Source organism: Colletotrichum destructivum, chromosome 2 (genome assembly GCF_034447905.1).
Source record: "Colletotrichum destructivum chromosome 2, complete sequence".
Lineage (NCBI taxonomy): Eukaryota > Fungi > Ascomycota > Sordariomycetes > Glomerellales > Glomerellaceae > Colletotrichum > Colletotrichum destructivum.
In genome coordinates, this window is record NC_085897.1 from 1431090 (window position 1) to 1444902 (window position 13813).

Consider the following 13813-nt stretch of genomic DNA (forward strand, 5'->3'; position numbering starts at 1 on the left):
TCTTCACAGACATCTTGGGAGAGATATCATCGTCTAAAGAAAAAGGAGACAGTCCCCCTGAGCATCGCATGGGACGTCTTGCGACACCGGGCAGACAAAGCGCGAAGGGGGGAAACCGGATGGACGCCAAGGTTCCCGGCCTGCTGCCATCGCAACTACTTGTGCAGCGTGGAACCACTGTCCAGATGCCTTTTCCAGTTGCTGTGGGCGGGCGGGCGGTACGAGCCTGTACCTGACGCTACTGCAAGTGCAACTTGAGATAGACCAGTCAGGGCATCTCATCGCATCAGCGCGCTTTAGCACTACCTACGAAGCGGGACCTGGCACCAGATACATCTGCTCCAGTCGGCGTTCTCGATCGATTTTACTCCTAAAGGCCCGAGCTTCCTTTGCATCCCCACCAATCGTCCATTATCTAGGCTCTGGTACACAGCAATAGGCATAGCTGTTTGTAGGAATAACATGCATAGGGGCTTAGGTCACTAACGGCGGTCATCAACCATGCCCCAGATTGAGAAAAGAGAGGTCGGAAAAAGGAGCACCGAGGGCGAACAACGTCCCTCATGTTGTTCCTTCCCTCCTTTTTTATTATTAATTATTAATTTTTGGAGAACTTTTGTCCTGTGTTTGTCGCGATGTGTCTGGACGAGGGTCGCGAATACGTCGATTGTGCTATGCGGTGAGTTCATCTAATATAGTATAAATTCAACTGGATTTTGGTTCCGTGAGAGAAGTACCTGCCGTGACATCCCCACAGCGCCGAAAACCCCAGCATCTTTCGACATTAACCCCTGCCGATTGCGGCGACGCGTGAGACCCGAGGCCAGAACGAATTGAGCTACTTTCCTCTCCTAGGTGGTACCTGACATACGCTTGCTCCTCTCTTCCCCTCCCCTTTCGACGTTTGCACCTCGACCCCTTTCCCTCCGAGATCCCAACCGTAGAACATCTCGTGTCGCTCATTTCCAAGTCTTGAATTCACAAGTAGATTCGCTTACGAAAACCACATGTTGGCTTTCGTCTCGCTGACTGCTCTCACGCTGCCGAGGGAACTCTTGATCGGGTCTCTGTCATCGCCGATTAATACGCTTGCCTAACATTTTCTCACTGACAGTCGGCCGCTTAAACGGCTATCGTGGCTCGCGTTCTCTTCGTATTCGATTCTCATTAGACGCCTTCCCTGAGGCAATTCGTCTTCTAGCCTCCGCCTTCTAACGCTTGACCGCTCCCTTCAAACACACGACAAAGCCCAGTAAGAAGGAAAAAGCAAAATACCGACGGCAGACTGCAGCGACGCCATACGACACGGAACCCTCGTTTGGAGAAAGGCAGAAGGAACAAGGAAGGGCGAAAGGACGAACTCCAGAGTCCAGACGGGTTTGGATCAAAGGGGGAGGGAATCCAACGACCCGCGCCGCTCCAAAGTCTTGAGATTGTGGACAGGCTAGTCGTCAGTCTCGACAAGATTCATTGGTCGACGTAAGATCAAAGTCTACTTAAGTCCATTTCTGTGGCGTCACTGGCATCCCAACCATCGATCGCCCTTACCTTCTCCTGATACCTCGAGCAAACCGGACTCACCCCGTGTCACGGCAAGAGACGACACCGCAGCAAGACACTGCGACGACAAATAGCAGTTTGCGCTCACGCATGCATCGACCCAGGTCGACGACGCGCTTATTTCGTTTTTAAGCCAAGTGCGACTTGAAGCTTTGCGTGCGACATTTTCTCGCCACTCGAAATCACACCGAAACGAAACAGATTCACCGAACTCGCCTACCGTCACTCACTCATCCATCCACTCACCACCAAATATCCCTTTGGCTGCCGTCCTTCCTTCCTTCCTTCCTTCCTTCCTTCCTTGCGGTCACTCGTTTCCTTGCTTTTCCTCGCTCCCGAAAGAGTTTCTTCTTCGCCGAGACAACCAACTGCCCGGGGGGGGGGAAACGGTCCATCAGGTGTCTCATCAAAGCTTCTCGCTCATTTTATATCCGTAGGCTTGCTCCCATCAAACTCGTCCAAAGCCAGCTTAATCGGACTGCCAAACCCATCCGAGCACAATCAGCAGCCGTGGTCGCACCGCCCAAATAAGGTGCCAGTGCTCTGATAGGAGGTAAGTGCAACCTAAATCTCACCACCAATTTCCCTGGCGCAGGTACGGGCAGGTACAGGTGGGGCCCGCACATTCCAATTCCCCTCCGGCCCCATTTCGCCTGGCAGCTCAGCCTCTCTCCTTCCTCTCCAACAAACAAAACACTGCGGAAGACAAAGAGCAGGGGGCTATCTCTACCTTTCTCTCTCTCTCTCATTTCTCTCCTTCTCTTCTTGCCATCGTTGTCATCGTCATCAAATGGCTACGACCCAGTTCTAACACATTTCACTACAACAGTAGAACTGGGCGACGAATCAGCTTTCTTTTGTTTCTCTCTTTCCATCCAACACCAGACACTCGTTTACCCCGATTATTTCGTCAAAAAGTCCTCACCGATTCGACTCGACTCAACTTCACTCCTCTCTACGCCTAATTTCGCTGCATCGATTGTTTGACGCGCCCCCGAATCTGCCGACCGATCAAGTAAAAGAGAATACATTATTCTTGCGATGGTCAGCGCGCAAAAATAATCCTTTGCAAATGCGACGCGACACCCAGTCCGATTCTCAATCGTCGAGACACCCCAATTCGAAAAACTTCATTACATAGCAACCACATACACCAGCGAATTCTTCTCCTTCCAACTGTGCGGCAATAGCGCGATGCGTTTACTATTCAGCAAGCGCCCATCAGCGCGATGCCGTGCGCAGCACTCAAATATCCTGGCACTTGCGGTCCTGGCACCCTCCTTGGCGGCGGCGATACAGTTCACCCCAGTGTCCAATGCAAACCTCGACCTTTCCCAGCTTGGCAGAATCGGCGTGGCAGGTGATTTCAATGGTATCTCTCTCTACCAGTTTGAGGAACAGAATGAGAAGCCTTACAGCACCAACGGAAGTGAATCTTTGCTGGCTCAGCTACCTAATGGCGCCTTTGCGTCGGTTATCTCAACCGATGCCTCAATTCACGACATGTGCACATTTACACTCAACAATGGAGCGGTTCAGGGAGTGGTAATTGGCGGCAACTTCACAAGCTTGGATGGCATTCAGTCGCAGGGCATCGCTTTGTTCAACCCCAACACATCTGAAATCACGCCTCTGGCTGGTCTGTCAGGTCAGGTTAATGCCCTGCTCTGCGACCAAGAGGCCAACACAGTTTATGTTGGAGGCAATTTCCGTGGCGCAAACTCAACCAACGCAATTGCCTGGTATGGCACAGAGGGCTGGACTAATCTTCCTTTTGCTGGTTTCAACGGTCCTGTTTCGTCCATCACCAAGGCCTCCAACGGTCACATTGTCTTCGGTGGCAGCTTCACTGGCCTCGGCAACACCAGCACCCCTAGCACCCCTGATGGCCAGGTTATCAATGTGTCAAGTGCTAATATTACCTCGGCCTCGAGCACATCTACCTCCGGCTTCAGCGATCCTCGCAACATCATCTGCAAGACGAAAGGAGTTGATGGTTCGGGCAGCACCTGGCTGCTGCGCGATAATTCGGCGGGCTTCTGGCAGGCTACCTTCGGTTTCAGTTTCCAGCCCACGAAACTCAGACTTTGGAACACCCACCAGGATGGCCGAGGAACCAAGACGTTCCGCTTCACCGCTTTGCCTCTCGGCGGTATTCTCAACATGACGTACCTGGACCCATCGACCGGACAGAATGCGTCGTGCACGAGTGAGTGCCCTCTCACCAGTAATACCAGCGTCAAGTTCCAGGACTTCCACTTCGTCAACCTCGTTGGTATGAACTCGTTCAGAATCGACATCTCGGAGTTCTACGGATCCGGTGGCGGGCTGAATGGCATCCAGTTGTTCGAGGATGACATCAACTCATATGCCATTAATGACTTCAACGCCCCAGCCTGCTCCGACAGCGATACCAAGTCCTCTGCCACTGCAACTGGGCCTTGGTCGACGTCACCCTCTCTGCAAAGCAGCTCCCAGTATCTTACTGCGAAGCTCTCTGGCAGCATTACCGCCAACTCCGCCTCGGTCACTTTTCTCCCGGATCTGAAGGAATCCGGCAACTACTCCGTTAACCTGTACACCCCCGGCTGCCTACAGGACGCTACCTGCACTACCCGTGGGCAGGTGAACATCACTGGCATCATGTCGCCTTCCGGCAATGACAAGTTCACAACATCGCTCTACCAGACAAACAACTTCGACAAGTACGACCAGATTTATTTCGGATACATCGAGGCAAGCTCCGCAGATGGCTTCCGACCGAGCGTTACTCTTGCGCCTTTGGCTGGCCAAAATCTCGACGAAATGACCATCGTTGCTCAGCGCGTTGGGTTCACTCTCATTAACTCTACTGGAGGGCTCAACGGCCTCTTCGACTTCGACCCTTCAGCTGCTACGTTGAACACTGACTTTAAAAGCTCCAAGATCAACCAGCTTGGGTCCTCGTTCTCCGTCGGATCTGCGGTTACCAGCCTGGCAACTGCTGGGGATTTGGTCATCGTCGGTGGCAACTTCACATCGTCATCTGCTCGCAATGTTATCGGCATCAACACTGCGAGTGAGGCTACCATGGCACTCGACGGCGGTCTCAATGGCGAAGTCAAATCGATGGAGCTCAATGGCACCCAACTCTATGTCGGCGGCGTCTTCTCAAACACCCAAGACAATGCGGTTGCTGGTCTCAGCAACGTTGGTGTCTACGACACGTCAGCCAACACTTGGACTGCACTTGGTTCCGGAGTCAATGGCGAGGTCTCCCACGTGGTCTCGATGCTCGTCAACATCACCAAGGAGACTGAGCCCGAATCTGTAGTCACATTCACTGGTGATTTCAGCGAGATCAACGCGTTTGGCGACAATTCTGCCATTCCTGTCTCTGGTTTTGCCGTTTGGGTCCCTTCGCAGAATAACTGGCTGCAGAACCTCCCCGGCCCCGTCCCTGCCTTCAGCGGCATTTTGACGACCGGCATCTCCGATCTTCCCAGCGGAGGATCTCTTTACGCAGGGTCCATGACCTCTGCCACCATCAGTGCCAATGGCGCCGTCACACTAGCCGAGAAGTTTGGCCAGTTTCCCATCAAAATTAAGTCCTCGCCTCCGGGCTCTGGCACACTAGGTAAGCGCGACTCGGTCTCGAGCGGCAACGTCACGGGCGTAGTCACTGGTGCATTTTACAACAACAACGATCGCAACCTCACTATCCTCGGTGGCCACTTTACGGCCGAAGGCACCAACGGCACCTCTGCCAACAACTTGGTGCTGATCGATGGTTCCAACTCGAACGCAATTACCGGCCTTGGCTCCCAGATCGAGGACAACTCGACCTTCATTGCACTTGCCATCACTGGCGACCTGCTCTTCGCCGGTGGCAACGTGCGAGGCCGCGTCAATGACAACGACGTGCGAGGCATCATCTCTCTCAACCTGCAAAACGCTTCCTTCAACAGCACCCAGCCGCCCGGCGTGAGCGGCGGTAACGCAACCATCACCGCTATTGAGGTCCGCCCCGAGTCGGGTGAAGTTTATGTCGCCGGCTCGTTTGATTCAGCCGGCGCGCTCGGCTGCCCAGGCGTCTGTTACTACGATACGTCCCTCGCAGGCTGGAGTCGTCCTGGTGTCAACCTGGAGGGCACCGGCCACACGCTCATCTGGACAAGCAAGAGCCAGCTCGTCGCCGGTGGTAACTTTACCCTCAACAGCACCTCTCCGGCAGTGCTTGCGATGTACAACCCCGAGCGTCAAGCGTGGTCCGCCTACCCCGGGGAGGATTCTTTGCCCGGACCTGTCGAGGTCTTGACGGCTGGATCGCGTGACCGCAGCCAATTGTGGGTTTCTGGGACCGCATCCAACGGCTCTGTCTACCTCATGAAGTACGACGGCTCCGTCTGGCACTCGGCTGGGATCACTTTGCTCCCCGGCACCGTGATGAACAGTCTCCAGGTCTTTTCCCTGACATCGTCTCACGACGACACGGATATTCTGGACTCCAACCAGGTCTTGATGATGACGGGATCACTCAACATTCCCGGCTTTGGCACAGCGTCGGCTGCCATCTTCGACGGCACCACCTTCCGGCCGTACGCCCTCACCATCAACAGCGGTAATAACGCCGGATCAATCTCCAAGATCTTCACTGAGAAACAGGATTTCTTCTCCGATAATGGTAAGCTAGGGAGCGTTGCCCTTCATCTCAAGCTGGATGCTAACCCTGACTAGATCGTCACTTGGCCCTCGGATTTGTCGTTCTCATCGGTCTCGGTATATCGCTCGCCCTCATCTTCCTCCTGGTCATCGCCGGTATGGCCCTCGATCGTCTCCGTAAGAAGCGCGAAGGTTACTCGCCGGCCCCAACTTCAATGTACGACCGCGGTGGTGGTATGAAGAAAATTCCACCCCATGAGCTTTTCGAATCACTCGGCAAGGGTCGACCTGGCGCGCCGACGGTATAGCGACAACGAAGAACGTTCCATTTGCGGTCCCTTTTTTCCTTTTTTCTAATACCCGAATTTTGCTTTCCGGCGTTTGGATAGGCATGGGGTGAGAAAAGAATACCATCACGGCTTAACCCTTTCACCAATGGAGGTACAAAATCATCTATCCACGTCTGAGAGGGATGATGGCAGCACTCGACTCGACACACCCTCCCCCACCACACGTAACAGCACAACTCTCGGTAGTTGTCCCATCCAGCGGCGGCCGATCAGCGTTGTCCAGCATGCGCTCCGACGAGAGCCTCGTGGACTGTCTCGTTTTCATTGCATTCGATTCCTCACGACCCTCACGACCCTTGTTTAATGTCTACATGTTTAGTTATACCACTGCGCGCGCCTAGCCGCTTTCTCTTCTCGGTCACAAATCAGCAATGTTCTCTCGCCCGGAATGTACAAGCTTCAACTCGACACACCTCTAGTTTGTCAGTGGACGACTGGCCGCGCGCATACACAATTCCAAAACAGCCCGAACATCACAAACACCCAATCAATCATTATGGATCATTTTTCTTTTTTTTTCTTCGTTTTCGTCTCATGGCTAGTGTCAAGGCCAGGACTGGGGCTTTTCCAAGGCCGGAAGGGAGAGGGGATCAAGACTTTCGAACTTGAAGGATAGAAGCAGACAGATGGCGGAAAGCAGAATTTTTCCTTCGGCTAGAACGTCTCGACTAGGGAGGTCGATTTCTACTCAGCTTTCGGAGACATTAGCGGTAGCTCCATGGCGATATATCGCCCGACGTAGCTTAATATTCAGGAACCGAAAAGGTTAAACTAAACTGGCATTCTCCGTTTACTGTCCCGTTGCGATCGTTGTGACATGTCTATCGGTATTGCCTACGTGTGCAATGTCATTTTGTATGTCATGCATGTGCGTACCCGTGTCCCTCCCCTGGCGATGCCTTGGCCATGTAGCCGGCCCTCCCTCTCTCTCTCTGCCCCCCTCTTGTCTTGCCTTACGTATGTGTCCGTACGATGTTTGAAGTAATGGCCAACACCATCATGGCCACTTCGTTTGTTTCTGTTTGCATTTGGATGCAGGTTTGGAACGCTGTCATCCCCCCATATGTCTCACCGTCCCCCCACACCCGTTCTTGTTACCTTACCTGCTCCTCTTGCACCCTCGAATGGATCACTGGATGACAGTCCACACCCGTACAAATGGAAGCAGGTGGAAACCTGTACTCGATAACATGAATCAAACTGGGTGTTGTCATGTGAGCGACATGGTAGCACTTTTTTAATCGCGAGGCCAACCTGCCCGCCTCGCCTCTTCACCTCTTCCGACCTTGATGCATGCCCATGCCCCCCCTCCCCTACGCTTGCCACGCCACAATTGTGAGGCTGGAGCTCAATTCCCGACGTTGTAGGCGACAGCGCAGACGGAGGCGTTGCGCCGGGTAATGGATGGCTTCACCCGGAGCTTGATGACGACGTTGCGCGATGCCCAGTGCAACCTCGAATGTGACGGGAGATCTTGTGCGCCGCCGTGTCTCATCAAGGGAGAATGGGCTAGTCGTAAAACATCGCAGAAAACCAAGTATTCCGGACGTTCACGGCATAGCTTTGCCCAGATCTGACACCGATACTATCACTAGGCGTTGAGATGTCAAGGCGGCTTGCGTATATGGGTGAGACACTATATCAAGCTACACCCGATCCATCGCCGGCTAGTTATGATGGACGGATGATTGGCTACTCCGTGATGCATCGCACGAGAAATTTCTCAGTATAGATTGCTCAGTTATTTGGTCATCTCTCAGTGCACCGTCTCTGGGTGATGAATAAGATGTTAAGGTTGAATGGGGCGGCGGGATATCTGTCTCGTCATCAGACTAGCCGTCCGACTTAAATGGGACACCCTTTCTCGAAAGAGCATCAGAACTGCGCCTTAGAAGTGATGCTGTCTCCTGCCCACGGCGGCTATCAGCACTCTGACGTGACGCTTGATACTTTAGGTGCCACTTGCATGCGCTCCGTACCCGTGGTAAGATTCGATGGGAGAGCGATGGCCTTGGTTATGATGCTGCATTTCATCGTCTGCCGCCTCGCTGAGTGAGTGCTTGTTGTACTGTGCCTAGCTTTCACAGCCTGTGCCCTATGTAGTAAGTGTCTGCTTGCTTTGGTGGTGCATCAGGGCCTTAACGCAGATACGAAGTGAAATTTGGCTGCTGGCTTCCCGATCGGGTCCTCCTCCGTCGTCGAGGCTATATTGCTCTCATCTCGGAGAGGACTCTGGAGCCCCTCCGCCGCGCCGGCATGACCCGGCGTCAAACTGGGGCGATACCAACGGCTGATTGACTGCCTTCGAACTGATGACGGCAAGCATGGTAGTTGCCCTGGGTAGTTGAGTGGTCCATTTTGGTGACAAATAAGATGCAAGTTTGCGACAAGAACGAATTGTAAAAAACAAGGTCAACAACTTTCAGAAAATGTCGCGCAGGGTCCCGTGAGCTAGCATGTTGGAGGATGTAAGGATTGGACGTAGCGTGATGCAACAATGGGGACGGGGACTGCACTGTACCACATAGGAGCGAACCCTGATGGCCTGTTCCCCGTCCGTTGGCGCAACGCGGGCCTGACTTGAGCGGTGAAGGGAGCGGCGCCGCGGGGGACTGACAAGGAAGGTTGTTCCCTTTGATGATTCGGTGCGGCGATTGGGCACGATGATTCGGTCTACGATGGGTGCTTTGAGAAAACTGCCCTACATGATGATCGTCGTACAGAGCGAAGAGTGACGGCCGGCGGTTTGCGGTGGCGACTGAGGGTACTGCACTAGTACCTGTGCAGGTATTGTGTGGATAAGTAAGTAAAGAGCGTTTGTGAAGGGTCCCCATACCACCCACTCGGTCGCAGCGACGCATTATTGGAAACTTAGAGCCAAGTGATCGAAAGGATGCGGCACATTGTTGTGCGCCACTAATAAAGGACAGGGACGAAAAACGAGGCATGATACTCTGTATACAAAATACAGGGGTGAAGCGGGTTTGGAGTCAAAGATTCGTTCTTCTCTCTATTGCTGGGTTGTACTGTTCTCTGATGCGAACGAGTGGTGTTACCGTCTTCCAGTGCTCCAGCATCGACCAGCTGGCGGGACAGCTGCGGGCGGAAGGCTGGTGCTGATCAGTTGCGCTTGCCTGCACTGTGCTTGACTCGAGGGTCGACTCATCGGGCTACAGGCGTGAATTGATCGGGGGGTGAGAGAGGGAGGGACGGAGGGACGGAGGGAGTGGCCGCATCGAAACGTCGTTCAACAAGGGACGGAAGAGGAAGGGGTGCGCGTCAAAAATTTGGAATGAAGGAGAGGGCAGTGCAGCACGGCTGGCGTACGTTCCGTAGACTTGCGGCACGCGTTGAATTGATGGTATTTCCCAGCGTCGAAACATGGACATCTACGAAAATGCCATATTCCAGTAGCGCTTGAGGGGTACGTGCGTGGCGCAGTGCGAGTCGCTCGATCGTCTTTGGGAGGTATGAAATATATGCGCACTAGTGACGGTAAAAAATGGGCGCGCAGTATGCACATTGTAGTCGTGGTAGTTGGTCAGGTACACGGATATCCGAGAATCAACCTGTACGTCGTGGCTTGCGCAGCGAATGTGCCAGGAACATGCCTCACCCCTATTCTCCCACTAACTTTCCGTCCCAGACAAGGCGACAGAGACACGGGCTACGGAGAGATACGGACATCCTTGCGGGCCGTTGAGCTGTAGACTCTGGGATAGGAAACAGCAGCAGTTGGAACGGGTGAGCTGGGGAGGCCTGCCGCAGATCTTGTGTTTCGAGAAAATGGGTCTGAAAGACAGACGAGTGGAGGGAGGTGCGAAAAATAGAAACGGCAGATAGGGAAGAAGAAGAAAACACAGCATCGCATATCGTTTCGCTTGTTCTGCTGCTCGTCTTGCAGACATGATGAGATGAAATACCTCGACAGGGAAGATGAAACTTCAGTAAGGATAGAAATGCGCTGCCCTTTCTATCGCTAGTGGCTTTTCAGTGGAGTGTGAGCCTTGAAGCCAATAGCAGGGTGCAGTGTGTCGAGGGTCCCCTGAGCGGAAGGAATTAGCACGATGCGACAGTTTTCATATTCTGCTACAATGCTCAGTGACATACCCATGAGGTACGTAACGAAGAACAGGACGGATCTAACGCAGGCTACAAACCCAGTTCTTTTCACGGCACTGCACGAACCGAGCCTGCTTCCTTAGGCATCATCTCATCACACAGTGGAGGGCCTGTGTGAAGCACATGCTTGTATGCAGCCCACCTGTACCTATCTAGGGCGGCGACTTCTCTGTGAAGGGGGAGTAGGGGTGTCTGTGTAATGCCAAAGTACGGATAGGTAGCGAGAACATGCTAGAGATGCACACCCCTAACAAGCGAATCAACGCTCAAGCGTTCCTCCTGGAGGGCAGGTGTCCTCCATTGACCAGTCAGACGTGCCGAACCTCGAGATGGCCGGGGCTTAATGACGTTCGCGGGCTGCCGGCTGAGACTGGGAATACCGCTGAACGTTTATCCCCGCTTCGCCCCGTGCGTGCAGCCACCGACGTCACCGAGGTCGGGTTGTTAATTCTGACGACGAACCACAGCACACTCTCTCCCAGACCCTCCACACCACCCACCCTCACTTTCACAAAGTACCTCCACTAAACGACACTGCGCAGCACGTATCCGTACTTTTGCGCGCATTACCGGCCGGGCGTGTCTGCCGATTGGGGTGTGTGGCACTATTTGTTTACTTACCCCCCAGTTTCCTTCCAACTCTTCTGCTGGCTTTATGCCCACGTCCGCATTCGCTCGTCAACATTGACGAATTGGCGGTGTGTTTGGAAAGTGACGATGACTTGCATCGGGGACGGAGGAGCTGGTGATGCGCCTATGCAGTCACCAAGACCAGGGCTCCTTCTTGCTTGGGTTGGATGCCATCTACACGACACAGGCATACAGGGCAGGTAGCAAGCAAGGTGAGGTGGTGACTGCGGGGAGGGGGGCACGACGGTCGTTGCTGGGAATGACCAGGATGAGGGCGTCTCGCAAGGGACAATATGCTCCCTCATCCATTCATCCCTCCGAATCCAACTCAACTACCATCTCAGTCCACAATGCTGCTGTATGCTATCCGCGCCCAGCAGCTACATCAATTGACACCCTCCTTGACCGAAGCCGTTTGGAACTTGGGCATCGATCTTTGGTGAAAAAAAGCACTCGGCCCAGGAGCTATGCAGAGACCGCAGACACCTATCGGAATGGTAATGTGGCATCGCATCGCGTCGACTCCCAAACATGCACCTTCTCCCTCTTGAGCCGGTCACCAACAAAGCGTTGACAGCCACTGCACATTACATTGCCACCAGTCCAGTTTTCCACAGTCCAGACGTGGTTTTCCCCATCAAGAAGGTCCGGGGGTGGGCGGCTCGTTTCCTCTCATTCCTGGATTGCTCGTAGGGAAGCTGAAGGACCCTGAAGATCCCATCTCGACAGGCTCGCGGACCTCGCCCCAATCCAACGCTGGGGCTGCGTGCAGCTAGCCGTACACTAGCGCAACCGCGCTCGTTGGCTGTTTTCACTCCTCCCACCACACTCAAGTGCCTCCGTGACATTGCCCGGCCGCCAAATGGTCCGCCAGGGGTGCCGCTGCGGCGCGGCGCCGTACCGATGCAATCCTCCAGAGCATTTGAACTCAATGGGAGGCCGAATACGTACCCACGCACACTAATCAGTCAACACAGCCCACCAGCTGCATGCAACTCAATAGCCGCCTCCAATCAAGACGCACAACTTCAACCGCCGTCCACAGCATGGACAAGAAGCAAAGCCAGCCCTCCTCCGATGACGTTCATGCAAGCGGCGAGGTGCCTATACTACAAGCATTTTTTCTTCGAGGTGACCGTCTGCATGTCTCGTGCACCATCATGGGCGCCCGCTGCGCTTTCAGGGACGAGCGTACTAAATCGATTCGCCAGAGGGGCGGGACCTCCACATACCTACCTTGACACCTTGCGCCCCCGACCCTCTCCATATGTGGACGAAGGCAATATCGAAAGCCACCGGCAGGATTACAGAGCACTTTTGCTGTCTTTCGCTTGCCCAACATAGGCCTTGCTGTTAGCACCCATGGATTGGAGCTTTCATGGCCTCTGAGTAGCTGTGCCAATGTTGCCGTTCTCGCGTGACACCCGACTATCGACTAGACCGCGGCTCCCGTTCCCGTAGTCCGGGTTTGCAAACCTAGCACTCCGAGTATTGGAATTTGTCGCAAATCCATCCCCTGGAGATTAAAGGAATGGTAGTGACCTTCGGCGCCTTGCGGATCTTCAGTCACACGATATCGTTGATAATATTTGTCCTGTTTTGCAGCTGGACGGATACCAGTAAATACAATATTCCGCCACTCCAGCCCTGACATGCAGGCCAGAAGTGACATGGATCATGAACTTCAGAAGCAGCCACACTCTAGTGTATATCGTACTGCACGTGTACATCGTAGGTAGCATGTAATACCATCTATTGTCCCCTCAAATCGGATGCATCGCGAGAAAATTTGCCAGAGTTCGGACTAACCCCGGATCTCTGTCCTTTTTGGCTGCTTGGGGCACACTGCATCTGGCGCCCTGTCCTGCCGCTTGGTAGACGCAACCTCGCCAGGCTCCCATGCTCCCATGCTCCCCGAGGATCGGACAGAGGAGGATGCTTAGTGGGGTTGCCAGGAGCCCTCGCAGCGCAGACCGACAGGCCTTGGAACGAACCAGGCGTCTTCCGAGTGGTTCAATTGTGGACGAGTGCGCGCGTACATCTCAATGTGAACGGACACTTCACCGACGTCCTCTTTGCCCAAGGCATAAGGCATCAACCAACCCTCGGCTCGTCCCAGTCCACAGTTCAGACTTTAACAGGGGTGGGGGAAGCCCGGCATCGCCCCGCCTGAGACGTTGTCGTCCAATCATTTACCTTCAGCCTACCGCAAAGCTTGATCGAGCTTGACTTTAGTTTGCATCTCGAGCAGGAAGTGATCAGAGATCGTCCGTTGCCAAAACCCCAAAGAATCCCAGTAATGATATGCTCGCTGCTCGACGCGTGCTAGAGTGGGGAGCCCGGCATAGTTGCTGAAACATGGGTTCCCACTCGTCCCTTCATCCTCGGTCCCGCCCAGCCAAGCGTTGTAGTGGGTGTGGGAGTGGAAGTAGAAGTCGGACGCTGAGAGCGACGATGGTGCCGACGTATCCCTTACACGGTGCCGTCAGCTTTTGCCGTCGCTAAGCAGC

The 13813-nt window shown here is 54.0% G+C and overlaps 3 protein-coding genes across 3 annotated transcripts; 1 reads left to right on the forward strand and 2 right to left on the reverse strand.

Annotated features, from left to right (window-relative positions):
• Positions 1-910: 910 nt before the first annotated feature.
• CDEST_02639 (Putative galactose oxidase/kelch, beta-propeller) lies at positions 911-8813 on the forward strand. Its single transcript, XM_062918798.1, has 3 exons — positions 911-2113; positions 2277-6223; positions 6277-8813. Exons 2-3 carry the CDS (start codon positions 2755-2757, stop codon positions 6507-6509), a joined length of 3702 nt encoding a protein of 1233 aa, XP_062774849.1. The 5' UTR covers positions 911-2113; positions 2277-2754; the 3' UTR covers positions 6510-8813.
• A 1-nt stretch (position 8814) lies between these two features.
• CDEST_02640 (uncharacterized protein) lies at positions 8815-9506 on the reverse strand. Its single transcript, XM_062918799.1, has one exon. The coding sequence runs from the start codon at positions 9497-9499 to the stop codon at positions 8819-8821; it is 681 nt and encodes a 226-aa protein (XP_062774850.1). The 5' UTR covers positions 9500-9506; the 3' UTR covers positions 8815-8818.
• A 674-nt stretch (positions 9507-10180) lies between these two features.
• On the reverse strand, positions 10181-10459 carry CDEST_02641 (uncharacterized protein; the record flags this gene model as incomplete). Its single annotated transcript, XM_062918800.1, has 1 exon — positions 10181-10459. One exon carries the CDS (start codon positions 10457-10459, stop codon positions 10181-10183), a length of 279 nt encoding a protein of 92 aa, XP_062774851.1.
• Positions 10460-13813: the final 3354 nt, after the last annotated feature.

Coding starts and splice junctions, on each gene's coding strand:
- CDEST_02639 (XM_062918798.1), top strand. CDS start 2,755: ATGCGTTTACTATTCAGCAAGCGCCCATCAGCGCGATGCCGTGCGCAG. Junction 6,224..6,276: donor GGATTTCTTCTCCGATAATG/GTAAGCTAGGGA, acceptor AACCCTGACTAG/ATCGTCACTTGGCCCTCGGA.
- CDEST_02640 (XM_062918799.1), bottom strand. CDS start 9,499: ATGCCTCGTTTTTCGTCCCTGTCCTTTATTAGTGGCGCACAACAATGT.